The 17,578-nt window shown below is 40.3% G+C and overlaps 2 protein-coding genes across 6 annotated transcripts; one reads left to right on the forward strand and one right to left on the reverse strand.

Annotated features, from left to right (window-relative positions):
• Positions 1-139: 139 nt before the first annotated feature.
• Positions 140-2,808, reverse strand: tmem220 (transmembrane protein 220). The gene is made up of 7 exons (XM_062409075.1): positions 2,755-2,808; positions 2,269-2,460; positions 2,136-2,165; positions 2,003-2,063; positions 1,617-1,740; positions 704-763; positions 140-611 (listed from the first exon to the last, which is right to left on the reverse strand). The coding sequence occupies exons 2-7, from the start codon at positions 2,419-2,421 to the stop codon at positions 479-481; spliced, it is 561 nt and encodes a 186-aa protein (XP_062265059.1). The 5' UTR covers positions 2,422-2,460; positions 2,755-2,808; the 3' UTR covers positions 140-478.
• A 1,338-nt stretch (positions 2,809-4,146) lies between these two features.
• map2k4a (mitogen-activated protein kinase kinase 4a) lies at positions 4,147-17,511 on the forward strand. 5 transcript variants are annotated; one of them, XM_062407990.1, is made up of 13 exons: positions 4,147-4,574; positions 5,571-5,606; positions 6,471-6,503; positions 9,031-9,133; positions 9,237-9,411; positions 9,773-9,892; positions 9,992-10,111; positions 10,207-10,258; positions 10,353-10,480; positions 15,901-15,978; positions 16,210-16,358; positions 16,575-16,620; positions 16,771-17,511. In XM_062407990.1, exons 1-13 carry the CDS (start codon positions 4,427-4,429, stop codon positions 16,882-16,884), a joined length of 1,302 nt encoding a protein of 433 aa, XP_062263974.1. In that variant the 5' UTR covers positions 4,147-4,426; the 3' UTR covers positions 16,885-17,511. The 5 variants fall into 5 exon arrangements, with proteins under 5 accessions (XP_062263974.1, XP_062263975.1, XP_062263976.1 ...); XM_062407991.1 differs by lacking the exon at positions 6,471-6,503; XM_062407992.1 differs by lacking the exon at positions 6,471-6,503 and having other exon boundaries at positions 9,043-9,133.
• Positions 17,512-17,578: the final 67 nt, after the last annotated feature.

Below are 17,578 nucleotides of genomic sequence, written 5' to 3' on the forward strand. Positions count from 1 at the left end.
GGGCTGATCTCAGACCAGTGTGTAATAACAAGTCTTCTTCTATGATCCTGTCAGCCGGTCTGTGCTCTGCTGCCCCCTTAAGACTGGAATGTAAACTCATAAAAGATAGAAAGAAAAAAAGAAAAATATCTTCCAAATATTTATGTCAACTTGATTAACTTTTTATTATTTCATTGTCCATTATTTACACAGTGCACTTCATTTGAAAGGGACATATCGGAGTAAATGTGAAAATCAATCACATCCATTTAGTCTTAGACCAAAATTAAACATTAACTTGATCTATAACACAGAGTTTGTAATATTGATGCAATACAGCTAGAAGATAAACATTAGATGAAAAAATAAATTTGTTTGTGGTAATGAAACTAGAAGAACTTTTACTTTACTTTGTTGGCAGCATGATTGTACATTTTCAGTCAAAACAACATCAGGAAATTAACCTTAATAAACGAAGACATTGGCAGGAAGTTGATGTTTAAATAGCAGTTTTACAATGTGACGGCCAGTTGGATCTCAGCTCTTTATTGACGTAGTAGTAAGTCCATGCCACGAAGGGGAAGACTGTGATGGCAACGGCAGTGGAGACTCGGAGGATCCCGACCGGAGCCCTGACAGAGAACATTGAAAAGGCATCAATCTCTCGGACACAATAGAATTCATCGAAAGATTTGAAATAAATCCTCTGTTCCAATAACGTTACCTTCCAGAGTGGCGGCACAGGAGAAGCCAAACAACCGTCAATGACAGACCAGAAATTTCTCTAAAAGGAGATTTAAAAAAGAATTATATAACATGCAACTTTTATCAGTTCTGCTATCAAACTGATATCTTCACTGCCATTCATATAATTCATTAATAGTGACTGCGCCGGGTTTGCAACATTTAATTCATAAAATGTTACACTGAGAAGACTCCACATAAAAACTAAATAATGACAGAAAAGTAGAAATTAAGCCATTACGCCAAAATTAAGTATGAGCAAATGATTTGTATTATAATATAAATTATCCCTACGTATGAACAGTGCATTAAGAAAACAGTATGAACTATATGATGAGAGTACATTTTTATCCTGTACAAGACGTTTGCATTGGTGTGCAAACACATCTTCTCCAATGACTCTACTGCCTTTTCCCTCTCCACCCTGGCTTGGACTGCCACACAACCTCCTCCAGTCACTGAACATTTGCACATCCACTGAACATTTGCACATCCACTGAACATTTGCACATTTGAACATTTGTACATTAGCACATTTGCACTTAACTTATTCCTACTGTATTGTCCCACCTAAAGTGTATTCATATTTTTATATATTTATCTTGCTCTTAGTGTATTCATCATTCTTATATCATACCTTACCTCTTAATACGGTTCACATTCCATTTATATATCCATTTATATTCCCTGCATATTTCTAACTGTACTTCATATTTATTTACATATTCCATCTCTGCACTTTAACTGCTATTTGCTTGCACTTCTGGTTAGATGCTAAACCGCATTTCGTTGTAAATGTACTTGTACTGTGCAATGACAATAAAGTTGAATCTAATCTAATCTAATCTTATATGTGTGTATATTATCTGAGCATCAGTGGATCAAAGTCATACCTGCCCTCTTCCTGATGGAAGATGTGTGTGATCCTCCCTTTATAAAGATTCCATCCTAACGTGGCAATCACAGCACTAGATATCATCACGTGGAGATCTGCAACACGCCTCCAGGGCAAAGTCTCTGCGAAGAAACCAAACATTTAAAAACACACGTGCAATGGATTTGTCTCTGCAAGTTTGTACAGACATTTCAAGGCCACTAGATGGCGCTTTAAGTACTGGAAATCTGCACCCAATCAGAGTTCAACTGTTTGTGAAACGTGGAAAACAGAGTGCGAGTGGATCAGTAAAGTAGCGTTTCATTTTCCTTCTCAGCAGATGATCCATCTTTTTAAGGGCAGTAAAGAAACTAGTACAGGTCAGGTGTGAACTTGTCTCTGTACCTGTCAAATGGGGTTTGAAGCCAATCAATGCACAGAGAGCTGCAGGAACTCCATACCCAACCTGCAACACAAACTCTGTCAATGACCCCTCACATGGAACAGATCACAACATGAGGGGTGGGTGTGATCTTACCATCCACAAACCAGCGTCCGGATCATTGATCTGAGGACAACACGGGTCAATGTTTGGTTATCGATCACGAGTTATAAAGACGCGTGGTGAGTGAAGAGGGGACAGGCGCTGGGAAATAAATAAACACCCTCACCTGAACATATGTGGCAAGAGCGAAGAATACAGACATGGAGACATTGCAAATTTTCCAAATCAGAAAACGGCATGTCCCCGTGTACTCAGCCTTACAAACTTCTCCCATGGTTTCCTCCGAGGTTGCATGTCCCCGCCCGGGCATGCGGGACATACAGATGTGGCAAAGCAGACGCACTGCAGACTGTACAGTCTGCAGAAAGCGAGAGAGACTGTGTTTGATATGAAGTACACTAAAGCCAGGGTGCACACAAACACATACACAAATACACACGCCACGGCATATGATTCAATCCCACACACTGTGGTGGATTCTTTTTTATTTTGATATATTAAATTTGTGTTGCATAACTGCACTCCACAATACAGTTATTTGGTTATAACGCTTTTTAAAATAAAGGCATTCTTCGACCTTAATATCTGTAATGTGTTTATAATACGAAATACAGGTGATTTAATTTAATACACTGAAAGATTGGCTGTTTACCTCCTAGCTACCCCGTACAACAAAACGAGCACACATTCCCGGAAACTGCGATGCCGTCAGTCCAACGATGATGACAAAATACTACTTCCGACTCCACTTTACAAAACAAAACCCCCACTGGATGTGTTTGTTTGCTTTGTTAATCATACTTGGTATAATGCCTCTCTAATGTATCTTTGATTTTATTTGATTTTCAATAAGATGAGCAGGATGTGAAAGACAAAACCTACACACTTCCTGAGCCTTTGGACCACTGGTGGAAGTGGTGGAAGTAGTTTGCATTGATTTGATTAATTCCACATTTGTTATGGAATGTGATCATCATCAAAATTAAAATATATTAATGAGCATGGCAAATATTGTGTGCAAACATTAAATGTTTTCTGGAGGACCCTGCTGTAGATTGGTGCTTTTTTTGTTACTGTTTATTAACGGTACACATATTCAGAAACCTTTAATTCAAAATACTATAAGAAATACTGAGAAACAGCAAAGCTTTCTGGAGCTAAGGACAAATTATTATATTGATTTTATTTTGGGTTAGTCACAGGGTTTATAGAGTCCCTCAACACAAGTTTGTCTGAAAGTCTTGATCTGGGTTAACACGCCTTAAGGATCCAAGTTGCCTGCTGGTGAGATTATTGTCTTGTTACTAAGCCGCTAAACAAAGGCATAAAGTAAAAAAGAATGGCCCATCACAAGGCATCACAAAAAAACTGTGGGTTAAATGTGTGATTGGATATTAAGCAAATTCAATAGAGATCAGACATGCTAACTGTTGCGCCATTCATGTTGGGACCATGTCTAAGAGAGAGACATTATATCATACAGTTGTAAGACATTTGTTGTTTAGGTTTATGAGATTGTTTGATTTATAAAGTTGTGTTTTATCAAATGTCTTATTGTCTGCTTATTGAGCATTAGTCTTACTCCATCACACAACTACACTCAGGCTGCAGCCAACAATTATCTTAATGGTCAGTTGGTCTGACAGCTGTTTTCTTTGATGGTTTGTTCTTTGATGGTTTGTTCAGTTGGTCTGACAGCTGTTTTCTTTGATGGTTTGTTCTGACAATATGTAAAACCGTGAGGGCATTTTTTCCCTGAAGCTCAAGTTAAATATTCACACTACTTTTGTTTTCTCAGTAGCTGTCAAAATGACAAAGATGTTGAATTTGCTAGCTTCTTTTCTTCACATTTGTGCTTAAAATTACTTAATCAATTGAATCTGGTGTTTGATATCATGCGATTTTATCATGTCGTTTTATATTTATTTTTCAGTTTGATAAATTTATTTTTGTTGAGTTTAATTGATTTAGTAATTAATAAAATTGAGCATGTTCCGGTTTTACTCTGACAGTATCTGGTGTGCTTCGTGCAGCTGTGGGTGTTGACATGTCAGTGGGTCAGCTGATTGCGGCTCTTGAAGCCTCTTGACTAGCCTCTAGTTAGCTTAGCCTATCTGTATGTTTGTTTTGTTGACGTTACCAGGCAGGTAGCTGTTAGCTTAGCTTTTATAAATCCCTCCGCAAGTGAACGCGGTGTGAAACATCGTACGGTCGCTGGCCGCTCGTCCAGCGGTGTGAACAGTTCGTGAGCGGGGCCGTACGTGCTGTGGCTGGGAGGGTGAACTTGCTCTCCGTCTCTCTGCATTGCAGCTCCGGCGCTGCTGATGGAATTCAAACACACAACAATGGCGACTCCCGGTCCCAACAACTCAACGACACCGAGCGGCCACAACGGCAGCAACAACGGAGGATCCGGGGCCCAGCACCAGCACCAGCAGACCCAGCACATCACCACTATGAGCAGCATGCAGGGTGAGTGGAGGGGACGCTGCGGGAAGCCGGAGCCTGGAGCCGGGAGGGAGGGAGCTCACGCTCCGCTGCAGTGAAGGTTACCGTTAGCACGTTTAGCCGAGGGAGGCTCAGGCTACTCCCAGACCTGGAAACACTCCCCGGGGAACAGACCAGTGTCTCTCCCCTAATGGCAAAATACTGACTGTTAATTTCCAAATGTAAAATAATTATTTTCCCTCTACAAATTAATCTGTCAAATAATCCAATGTCCTCGTTGCCATTTTGATATTTGTAGCCCGTTTACATTCTGTTCTGTCGTGTCTGTGAGATAATCTCACCAAACTTTGCTCTAAAAATTCATTTTAAGTCTCATCTTCAGTTAAAAATGTATCATGTCATTTGTATAAATATATTTTTTAAATCCTAAATATGATCAATTACACTATATTCGGCCCAAATTGAATCAGTGTGTCAGAATTAATTTGAGCTGCAGCTACCTTGACATTGATGGCGTCTCTTATTCCCAAATTTGAGCTCAATTAGCCTTCTGCATCTTTTCGTCCTCAATCAGCGAATTTCATGTGATCGAGAACGATGTTCAGGTTAGAATTTGTAAGTCATCAAAACACATTCACAATTGAAAAGTCATTAGAGCTCATGACACATTATACACGGTGGACCTGAGGTGCAAATTAATAAGGAAAATGGGAAAAATCAACAACAATTCACAGAAAACTAATAAATACAAAACATAACAGCAAATCACAAAACCAAAGGTAATGTGTTCAACTACATTGAATTGTTTTTTTTATTTTTAAGATTAGTGGGTCTCCAGACATTCTTGAACCCTTATTTTAAAGTAGTGTGTGTATGTAATGTTGCAGCATGACGTGTATGGAGTGAAACCTGAGGCCGAGCCCCTTGTCGACAGGAACCTTCATTCACATTGCTACTAAACCAAATGCTCATTGCGATGATGATATTTTGGTACAAACACTGTCTCATTTTACCTTTCAGAGTCCAACACCTGCTGGAGATGTCAGAGTGAAACAGGTAGCTACACACTTCATTTGACTTGGTAGAGTAGCAGTAGCACTTTCATTTGAAGTCCAATTAAAGCTTATTTATAAGGTGACGAATGAAGCAATCATCATATTTTGACGGTCAGTGAATCTAATACTTGACCAACTAAAATTTCTCTTATCAGATTGTACAATTTTCTTGATTTTTCATTGACACCATAGACCGTAATTAAAAAGTGACTCTTAAATACTATTTAAGTGATTTATTTTAGCGTAACTTACCAGGCTTCTGTCATTTATCCCTGTTCTATAATCCTGTTTTCATTCATCTTCTCCTGATCATATGTAATCTTTTACCTTAATGCTGCTAACTCATGATTCCTTACTGCTGACATGGTGCTGAATAACGGTGAGCTGTCCCATGATTTCAAAAACTCAACTGTTAATTAAACTGTTATTTGCTTCCATTTCAAAACCGTTTCACGATGATAATTTGAATTTATAACAGGTCATTGTATCTCGTTTGCCGTCACACTGACTGGCACATGACATAATTCCCCATCCTGAAGTGCTTATAGCTGTTTCATTGCATGCTAATGCATTACCCTCCAGATGATGCATTAAACCTGCAACATGATGCTCCAGTATGTTTCACAACTAAGCAAAGCAAGGCCAATTTCTGCGATTATCCCACGTACCTGATGCTGCAGGATTCCTGTCTTACCAATGGACTTTTTTTTATTCCAGGAAGTTTCTTTTTTGAATCTTTTATTTTTTTTACACAAGGGACACCACATTGAATCTTGGAAATCTACTAATAAAGCAGTTTTTTGAGGAAGAGGAGACAAGCTGAAGGTGAAATGTGAGAAAATAAAAGCTGTCTTCTCACCTCTAGGCTTTCAGATAAACCTGTCTGGAGCTCCCCCAAGTAAGCCAAACCTCTTTTGCTTCAGCAACAACAGTTCTCATCCCTTTGTTTCCGACTGACAGTCTGGTATGGGGGAGTCTGTCCTGCTGTTCTCAACTAATCCAAGACCCCGCTCTGACCCGGAATTAACATCCGTCCTGAGGGTTCCGTTCACAAGTTCAGGTGTAAATGCACCTGAATGCGTCCTCGATGCACCTTGAGATCTGATCAGTCAGACAGTAAATGGTCTTCATATAGCGCTTTTCCAGTCTTATCAACCACTCAAAATGTCTTACATTACAAGCCACAATCAGCCATTCATACAGTGCTGTTATATGCTATCACATACCATTCACACGCTATCATAGAAGAGCTGTTTCTCTAGCACCGGCACACACACCATCACGTTGTAAACAGACGTATCTGTATACTCAGACTGGGAAAATACTACAAACTGTAAATAAGGATGGACGGCATTCATTCAGGACACATTTTAATGTCAGTTGTGAACAGACAAGCTTAGAGCTGACCGCTGGTGATTGAATCTCTCAGGACGGATGTTACCACCAGGCTTGAACAGGGCCCACGTCAAGACTTACCATTGGTTCAAGAAGGCTTGTGCCGGTTGCTAATTAGTCAATATTTAATATACTTGCCAAGTAATGAAGACTAATAAAGCAGCAGCTTATCTCTCAGTTTAATATATTTTATTTATATATATATGTATATATAAGTTTGACTTAAATACACACTTAAGAAACTTCATAAAAGCCAATTGTTTGACTTTCTAGCAACTTGAGGTAAGGAGTATTTGTTCTCATCGGCACAAGCCTAAAATCAGAGCTTCCATTGATACTTTGGCTCAATATCCTCCCAACTGATGTTAACTCATCGGTGTGATCAAAAATCTCTCTTTGCTAAAGACAAGAAGAGACTGAAATGGAAGCTCTACCTCACTGGTTTCCAGTGTGTCACTAACAAGCAGAAGTAGTGCCTGTAGTGTGGTCACATAACAGTTTTATACATTTTTTCAACTGGTGTGTTTTTTTCTTTTTGGCATGGGTGCACTTTGAGCATAGCACTTGCTTGTCGAGACAAGGTACACACGCTCAAAAGTTGTCATTTCAACTGATGTTTTCCACTGAAGCCGACTGGAATTCAAACATGCATTCTTGTGGTATTTTGGGTGGAGCGAGCGGGGAAAACGCTCTCCTACAATTCAAGGTGAAATCAAAGCAGTTGGCCTTGAGAAGCATGTCTTCACTGAGTTATATATGTATGCATAATCCATATCAGTGTATTAACCCCCCCCTGTTTTCTGTTGACCTGTGGTGGTTTGTGTTTGTGAATGTAGGTGTCTGGGATTTTAGCAGCATGCTGCATTTCTGTTTCTGCATCAATTGAAGGATTCACATGTAGGTAGTACTGCAAGGAAGTGTTAAGAAAATGTTGTTGGTGTTTATGCAGTCAGCGCTTTGGAGTTGAATGTATTTGTCTGCAGCTGAACAGTCAACACCAGTGCAGGTTAGTGCTGGGCGATGTGTGCAGTGAGATAAGTTTCTCAGAGATTTTACCACACAATTTACACTCTGTTCCGTCTGGAGTGTTAGGCCCTGCATTAAGACCTTGTTAGTAGTCCTAACCATACTTCTGCATCATCTGTAACATGACGCATGCATAATGCATTCCAAGTGGCTAGTTTGGCCCCCCCTTACAAAGCCAGGTAAAGCGATCGCAGGGGTCAACGTTTTGTCCATTTGATGGAAGCAGTTGACCAATCACGACAGAGTAGACCAGCTGGCCAGTCAGAGCAGACTGGTCTTTATCAGGAGGGTGGCCCTACAGAGACAGGAACATCAATTCTATCAAAAAAGGCCAGTTTTCAGATGAAAACCTATTATTTGTCATTAGAGGTGCAAATCTTTCATAACAGCTCACAAACATGTAGTTTCATTAAATAAAGGTTTGGTGGGTTTTTTTTAAAGCTGGGCACTGTAGTTTTTTCCTAGCATTCCTCAAACTGAGAGAAATAGTGCATTTGCTAGGGACTATTTATGGATTAATCCACATATGGTGCTCTTGAGTATTTGGATAAGCAGAACAGTGAATGTTAATGGTGATGATGGGACATCACCACCATAACAAAGCTTTAGGGCCCAGAGCAGTTACATATATTAGGATACAAAGACAGTATTTATTGGCATATACTGAGTATTGGTTAGGGTCTTCTCATTGGTTGTATGTATTCAGGACTCTTGTGAGGATACGAGAGTTTTACTACATTCTGTAAAAGGATGCAGAAGTTGTCAGTTCCTCTCCCATTGTTCTATGAAGAGCATGATGTCCACGGATTTGGGGACATGTGTATAAATGTACTCATCTCCTAGTTCCTCCTTTTACCTCATTTTATGGTTTGTGTTGTACTCACTCACCGTTCGCTCAGACCTTTTATGTGGGATGAGTTTGCTTGTGATCTTTATTCAATTCTCAGCATTTTGTTGCTTGGGTTTAAAATCTGACCCTGTGACTGTTTCATTCGACTGGTCAGGTAAACGCAAAGCCCTGAAGTTGAACTTTGCCAACCCGCCGATCAAACCCACGACCAGGTTCACACTGAACACAGCGGGGCCGCCTTTCCAAAACCCGCACATGTGAGTGAACCTCAAAGCTTATGTGCATTTCCCCAAAGAAGACATCCATCTCTATAACGTACATTTTTCTCTTTTTTTCTATTATCTACCATGGTATTCTTAGAGAAAGGCTGAGAACACACAGCATCGAGTCATCAGGAAAATTGAAGATTTCGCCGGAGCAGCACTGGGACTTCACTGCCGAGGACCTGAAAGATTTGGGCGAGATTGGCCGAGGGGCTTACGGCTCTGTCAACAAGATGGTGCACAAGCCGAGTAACCAGATTATGGCCGTCAAGGTGATCATTTACCTCTGATTGTTCAGACGAGGGCAAGACATGGCAACAGAGACCCAGATATGGAGGTTTTCCTTGCTGTTCAAGCAAGACATCAAGACTTTAGTCTGAGAATCTCAGAATAGTTTTCCTTCAAGATGGCCCTAAAATTACATCGTAAAATACAGAAATTGAACCTTTTCTGCGCTGTATATTCTCAAGACTTAAAGTTTTCATATCAACAAACATAAACACAGACACTGACGTGTGTGAGAAAAGAGTCATGGCAGGCGATATTTTCTGTAAATCTGTCGGGCTCCAGTACCTGCACCTTTTGACCGTTTGACAGTGCAATGATAACTTTGTGTTGTTTGTTCAATCACAGCGAATTCGTTCAACGGTTGATGAGAAGGAGCAGAAGCAGCTGCTGATGGACTTGGACGTGGTCATGAGAAGTAGTGATTGTCCTTACATCGTGCAGTTTTACGGTGCTCTGTTCAGAGAGGTGAGGTCAAAGCACAATTCAACATTGGGTTGCTATATTCAAAGTGTTTTACTATTTCACGGGTTCATAAACCTGATGAATGCATTTCTTCTGTTTCAGGGTGACTGTTGGATTTGTATGGAACTTATGGCTACCTCGTTAGACAAATTTTACAAGTTTGTATATTGCTCATTAGACGACGTGATTCCGGAAGAAATATTAGGAAAAATAACATTAGCTGTAAGTTAATCCTCATAGAACACATGTCTTATTATACATGAAGAAGCCTGATTATCTGCTGCCCATACTAAAGAGATGTTCTGGTATTTTTGCAGACTGTGAAAGCGCTTAACCACTTAAAAGAAAACTTGAAAATAATACACAGAGGTAAGATAACACCAGGGACTTTTCCAATCTTGAATATTTTTAACTGATGGCTTCTTTTTTTTCCGTTAACCAAGCATTTCTTCTTCTCCTCCAGACATTAAGCCGTCAAACATCCTCCTGGACAGGAACGGCAACATAAAGCTGTGTGACTTCGGCATCAGTGGTCAGCTGGTGGACTCCATCGCCAAAACCAGAGACGCGGGGTGCAGACCATACATGGCAGTAAGTAGCACTGAGTGTGGTGCGATTGGTTTGCGCTGTTTTCAAACTTAGTGGTGGAGCTCAGTCGTATCCCGATGATTTTTTTTTTTTGTGCTCATTCAATTTTCTAAAAATAAGGTATAAACGCTCAGTTGGACTCACGGATGAGCTGATTCGATTTTGGTGGTCAAAGGCAAAAAACACAAAGGCCTCATTAAACTTGTTTTTGCCCTCTTGAACATGACATCTCAAGGCCACCTTTAATTTCTTCAAAGTTTGACCAGTTGTCACTTGGACTCAAAGATGAACTAAGTAGATATCAGTGTCAAAAGTCACAATGATATCATATGAGTCTTAAAAAAATGATATACACTAAAGCTGCACTTGTTCGTGGTGGCAGACAACCACAGGGCGGTAATTCTGTTTTTTGTTTGGTTTCATCAACCAAGCACAAACCTGCACGGTATCAAAATAGAAGACTGTAAATGCCCCCATTGCGCTTCACAGAGTCTTAGATTACATCTCTACCTTTTGTTTCTTGTTATTCAGTGCAGGTTTCTGACACGTCTGCTGACACAAGAAATCAGTAAAATCTTTGTGCTGTGCTGAAGAAATGATTCATGATGAATCAGGACAGCTGCAGTGGGTGTTGCTGAGTATATTGAAACAAAACTGAATGGCCTGGTTGTGACTAAGACCTGGTATCGAGTCATGTAGGACCTCAAAAGGTTCAGCAGAAAGTCCTAATGTACAACAGGAAGTGCTTCTTTTTTGTGATTAGAGCGCAGAGGTCTTGAAATCTCAGAGCCAGAAATCACAGCACTTGATTGGACGCATCTTCATCAGGTTGCAGATGGTGGTTTGTATGTACTTGGGCTGTTAGTGCTTTGGAGCAGCAATACCCTTATTCCACATTAAACTCTATTTCACATCGACTGCCATGAGTTGTGTAGGAACAAAAAAAAACAATACTTACAACAGGGAAATTATGAATATGTCCCCAAGCAGAGGTGAAAAGTTATTTTCACTATTGATTAAAGGGGGAATTTTCTACTTCTTTGTTGTGGCATTGACAGAGACAGATTTAAAGAATCAAGAGCAGTACAGACCAAAGCTGTTGGTTATTAAGACGTGAATTCATATGAAGAACCAAGTAGGAGATGTGTGCGGGTCAGATGTGTTCATTATAACTAAAGAACATTCAGAAATTGACGTCTTTATCTGTATGGCTCCTCTTTTTCACCCTGAGCTATTTGTATTCTTCCAATTTCCTGTCTGTCGCGTGTTTCAATAGTCATCAATACGCCCACTAGCCTGCTGTGACATTTTCCTGCTGTATTCTCACATGGACTCCCTCAGACATTTTACTAGGTGGATCGCATTCCGGATAAATGACACTGACATTTGTGTTCTCACAAACGGCCCTCTGTAAAATTTCAAGAAAGTGGTCAGACTTAAGTTCAGAAAGCAGCTAAAGATGAGCTGAGTGTTAGTCCCTGAAGTGTGTCAAGCTCCAAAACCACGATAACTGAGTCAACAAGTCATTTCATTTGTACTTAATGAATCACAGTTTCTTTCTCAAGGGCCCCGGAATACAACACCGACTTTTCATGTCCAAGCCCCAAGCAAGAAAATCCTGCGCCAGTCACACCACAGGCTGAGTCATGCTCCCTAGGACATGTGAACCTGATGGTGACAACTCTTGATGTATGTCTGCTTCAGACTTACTAAGTATTGAAGTCGATTTAATGCGATTTGGACACGGGATATGTTCAAAATTGATACACTTTTAATAAAAAAAGGTGACCGGTGCTTTGTAGCAGTGACACTGGGATGTTAGTACAACAAAGTGAGTCTCCATCTCGTGGTTCTGTGTACCGAGTCGAGCTTCACCGAACTCAAAACTAACAACTGAAAAAAATGCCTTCCATAAAGAAAGCTGCAACCAGCATTACCACAAGCCAGGAAAAACGTCTCATTCTAAACAGGCAGGTTTAAAACAGACATTCTACTAGTGATATACTGAATAGTGAAAAGCAGCAAACTCACATTTCAGAAGTTGCATGTGAAGCAGTTGTACCTCCATGTTTTCCACACAGTTCCAAGTGACTAATTGATGGACCCTAATAAAAAACAATATTGATGAGTGTGTGCAGTTTGGTGCAGATCCAAATGAAGATACCGATCCAATGGATTTAAATGTGGTTTCATGAGGGGACCACTGGGTCTTGGCGGAGGTATGAGCTCTATTGAGTGACACTCTAGAAGCTTATTAAAATTGACCAGTTACCAATCCGATAGATTAGACCACACCCACGTTTTAAGTGAACAGCCACTATGTGTGTGTGTGTGCGCGTGTACACACGCGCACACACACACAGCAAAATAACTGAAGAGCTCCAGATCTTTGGCAAAGCACAGAGATGATCTCATTGTGACGACATTACTTGAGGATATTTTCTGCCTCTGGGTTACATCAGCTGTTGGGGTACCCCCTCCCTCCCTCCCTCACTGCCTCCCCCAGTGACTCCACAGCAGTTTCCATGCTAAATTTGGTTAGACTGTCATTATCAGGACCCGGCAGCACACCACCACCACCACCACCATGCATGCTCCCGCTGTCTGAAAGGCCGAGGCAGGGCACTTCATTCATGACTCTCATTTAAAAGAAGTCCCCCGGCAGCTTCCTGTGGCCGTGAACTCAGGCTGCAGGAATCTCAGCTCCAGTTTCTTGTTTCCAGCCGGCACACTCACCAGGTGTTTGATCACCACGCCGCTGGAAACTTATTTCCATGGGCCAAGAGAGAACCCATTAAAGGTGCAGACAAAGAGGCAGATCCAGGACTTTTTGATCTATTTCTTTAACATTGTGAGAGGGGACATATTTTGATATCGGACAGATTTTTATGAGTGTGTGAAATTTGTTGCACCTTGATTGCGTTCATGGAGACAGTTGGTGAAGGTCTACTATCTACTGAGTGCCATTCTAGTTACTTTCTAGATAATGATAGTCTTGCATGTCTGTGGCTTGTTTGTCGAGTATTTACAGTTGTTTTTTTACATGTAGTTGCACTAAGTTTAATTTCCAAAGCACTGTGCAGTAACGCTGACAATGTTATTGCAATTATTTTTATTTATATATACATAAACCATGATTCTAACATTACAACGAAAATATTGTTAGGTTGTGAAACTTTATAGAATTTGATACTGTAGTATATAGTCCTTGTTGTTCTCATCCACAGTATACGGTTGCTGCTGTAATTCAGAGCTTCGTTAAATTACAAGTTAAATTTTACTTAAAGAATCAAGTATCTCCCAGTGTCTCAACCTCAAACTACACAGATGGGATATGTTTGCTTCAACTATGCTAATTATGACCTTATTTTGGAATATGAATCTCATTAATTCCCTAAAACCAAGCAGATTATTTTTTCCTCAAGTGAAGGCAATACCCTTCTACACGAAAACTACAGATATAGATAAACAACAGTTTTATATAGGATATATAAAACATAATGTAGTAGATTGTGGTTTAACTTACATTTTTTTTATGCAAATGTAACCCATGTAAACCTGCAAATACAGAATTTTGTGGTTTGAATAAACAAAACTATTAATTAGATTTGACAGATTTGGTTATAGACTCATACCTCTGTCATGCTGCCACTTAAACTGTGATGACACTTAGGGGAGCTCTTACCTCCACCAAGTTCAACCAGTCGTGGATTCAATATTTTCTTCCACCGGATCGGGATCAGTATGGAATACTGCACTAATCTCATAGATCGCAACAACATAAATACGTCCGAATTTACATCAATATCCAAACTGTATTTCCAGATGGAAATCTTGCAACACACAGTAAAGTGTGTCAGCCCTTTGAATCGGCCCCTTTTAACTGGATCCTCACAAATATTTAATGCATACTACTCTAGCTCTTGCCCCATCCCTCCACCAAGTTCGGTGGAAATAGGTCTCTTTTCTTTTTTTCATTATTTTCTCTATGAAAACTGAAAAAATGAGGTTAGACACTGATATACAGTTTCCAGAGCTCAGAGATGATTTTCTAGTTACATATTTTGTAAAGTGGTTAAACAGATCCAAAGGTGGAAGCTACAAACGTTAACATTGTTGTCTGATCACTTCCCTACTAATGCTGTTTACATTGGAGACAGTTTATAAGCTGAGTGTATTCCAACACTTCCAGTCTTGGCAGATGCGATCGGACCCTCTGCAGTCTCGTCCTCTGCTCGTCCAAAAACATCTCATCGTTGCTGCAGCACAGACTGTCCCATTGTGCTGCTAAGTGACGTCAGCATCTACTTCAGGCCTGTGAATGGGCCAGAGAGGTGCTCGCTCCTCTGCAGAGAGCAGCAGCCGGAGAGGCAGCAGATTTCTGCAGCCTCCTGTAGACACTTCATTACCAAATCCGCTTTGTGAATTCAGACCGACTGTTAAGGAGGTTAAACATGAACAGAATTGGCAGACGGGTAAAGCGTTTGGAGCCCTGAGAGGCAGGAATAAGGAGGTGTGCAGAGCAATGTGCGAGCTCCGGAGCTGATTGCATCTCGTCGTGCAGGTGTAAACATGCCCAGAGGTGATGAGCTACCTCGGTATTCTCCGGAGGGGTGGGAGAGTTTGTCGCATTCATGAACACCTGTTTTCCTCCGATGATCTCAGAGTGTAATAAAGCAGGTTAACACAAACAACACCTTTTTTTGTTTTTTGTTTTTTTGTTTCAGTTACGTTCCCTGCTCATATGTCTGAGTTCCTTTGTGATAGGTGTCCTGAACAAGATTTGAAGCTCAGTGGCGTTAGACTGAACAGACACAGTGACATCTGGTGGTTTGCAAAACGTACAGCAATCCACCCAAACGATCGAAATGGTCTAATAGTTGCCTCTGCAGTTAGGTTTTCCACCATGTTCGTTAATTTGTTAGTTAACAGAATTATGCAAAAATTGTTGGCCCGAGTACAACAAAACGTGGTGGAAGAATGTGATATGAGTCAGGAGGAACTCATTTCGTTGCAGATCTGGATCAGGGGCCGGCTTAAAGATGCTTTTGTGGCTTTCTTTAAAAGCATGAGATTGAACATTTTCATTTATTTGGATCTTGATGAAGAATGATGGCATGTTTAAGGGGCTGATATTTATAAGTGTGTGCAGTTGGGTGCAAAATCTGGATCTATTTAATTTAAATGTGGATTCATAATGCAATGCAATTTTATTTATAAAGGACCCTTACATACATTCGGGTATCACTTACCTGTGTTCCTATTACTTCGTATTTCCTCCATCACAAACTGTATCCCAGTCACCACAAAGCACAAAGTTGTCAGGATGCACAACAGCTTTCATTGTGCCTCTGTTTCAAATCAGGTTAGGCTGTTCACTCCTGTTTCTGGACCCACATTTTGAACCTGATTTTCCTTTTCAGCCAGAGAGAATAGACCCGAGCGCTTCCAGGCAAGGATACGACGTGCGCTCAGATGTTTGGAGCTTGGGAATCACACTGGTGAGTCAATTGCTCTGATGTCCATAGATCTTTAAAAAAGTGTTGAAAAATTATTTGAATGCATAGATTAAAAAAACTTTTAATAATCTGAAATTTATTAATCCTTAACTAAATTTCACACTGCACGATTTGTTACTATATGTGAAAATATTGAATATTTAACAATATCAAGGGTTTTGGATGATTTAGAAGTAAACAGAACTGATATTCTTTGTATAAAATGTTTTTCAGTACGAGCTGGCCACAGGACGGTTTCCTTACCCAAAGTGGAACAGTGTGTTTGACCAGTTGACCCAGGTGGTGAGAGGAGACCCTCCACAGCTCAGCAACTCGGAGGAAAGGCGCTTCTCGCCCACATTCATCGCCTTTGTCAACTTGTGGTGAGCAAAGACTGGAATTTATCCTGCTGCATTCTGCCATAGTACCAATGGAAATGCACCATTTGAGATTTTCTGTGATGTTCTGATACTGTATCAGGAAATTGATTCTGCTTGAAATGTTTTGTTCTGTACAAATTCCTTGCCTGGTCGACACATGAGTCAACTGCATTCTCCAATGTTTTTAAACCGTTCTTATTGTTTATCTTTTTTCTCAAGCCTTACGAAGGATGAGTCGAAAAGGCCAAAGTACAAAGAGCTACTGGTGAGTTCATGTCGAGTCATCATGACGTCTACAACCCTCTCCCTTAGAAAATACCAAATGAATGGTTCAACCTATTAAGAATCCCCAAAGAAGTTATTGTGCTAGCTCTTGTTTTAATATAATAAATTAATCAACATTTTTGCTTTCCAGAGAGACCCGTTCATTCAGATGTACGAGGAGCGCTCGGTCGATGTTGCCAGTTACGTCTGCAGGCTCATGGATCAGATGCCAACATCTCCCAGCTCCCCCATGTATATGGACTAAAAACACACAAATATATGAATAAACATGCACCAGTCTGCAACAATAAAGACATTGAAAAAAAGAAAAGATAACAAAGTAGACAGAACAATTCCTCATGTAAATTTGCTTGGTCCCTTATTGCAGTGTTAAGAGAATTGTAAAGCCTAAAAGATAAATAAAAACCACTTGCAGCAAAAGTGGTGGAAATTTCAGTCATGTCTGTGTAATATATAAACGTTAACACACCTCTGTTTCTCTCTTGTTCACAAGCACTGATGCACAGTGTAAGTATAATAGCAGCTGAATCAATCAGTCAATCATGGATGCATCTTGGTGATTAGTAGTAACTAACAAAAAAAACTGCCTGGAACTTGTATTTATGGAAACCAAAATCATGTGGAGTTTCTGATGTGGAGATTCTTCAACATACTGGAATCATGCTCTTTGTGAATTGTCCCACTTCTTCCATGTACGTGAATGAAAGCATCGTGTTTGGTATCTTAATGGAACTTTGCTTCTCTGGGTGTAAAGCAGTTTAAAAAGGTGAACGTGTCGGTCGTCAGAATCCTGTTAGACCTGTATAACAGTCAGTGCTCACTGTGCAACGAACGATATGCTGATATAGGAATAAAGAGAGGGGAAGTGAAAGGTGTGTTTGAGTCTTCTTCTTTTTCTCCAAATAAGGTTCACAAAAATGTGTTTTGTATTGTGAACC

The sequence above is a fragment of the Platichthys flesus genome, chromosome 16, assembly GCF_949316205.1.
Source record: "Platichthys flesus chromosome 16, fPlaFle2.1, whole genome shotgun sequence".
Taxonomy (NCBI): Eukaryota; Metazoa; Chordata; class Actinopteri; order Pleuronectiformes; family Pleuronectidae; genus Platichthys; species Platichthys flesus.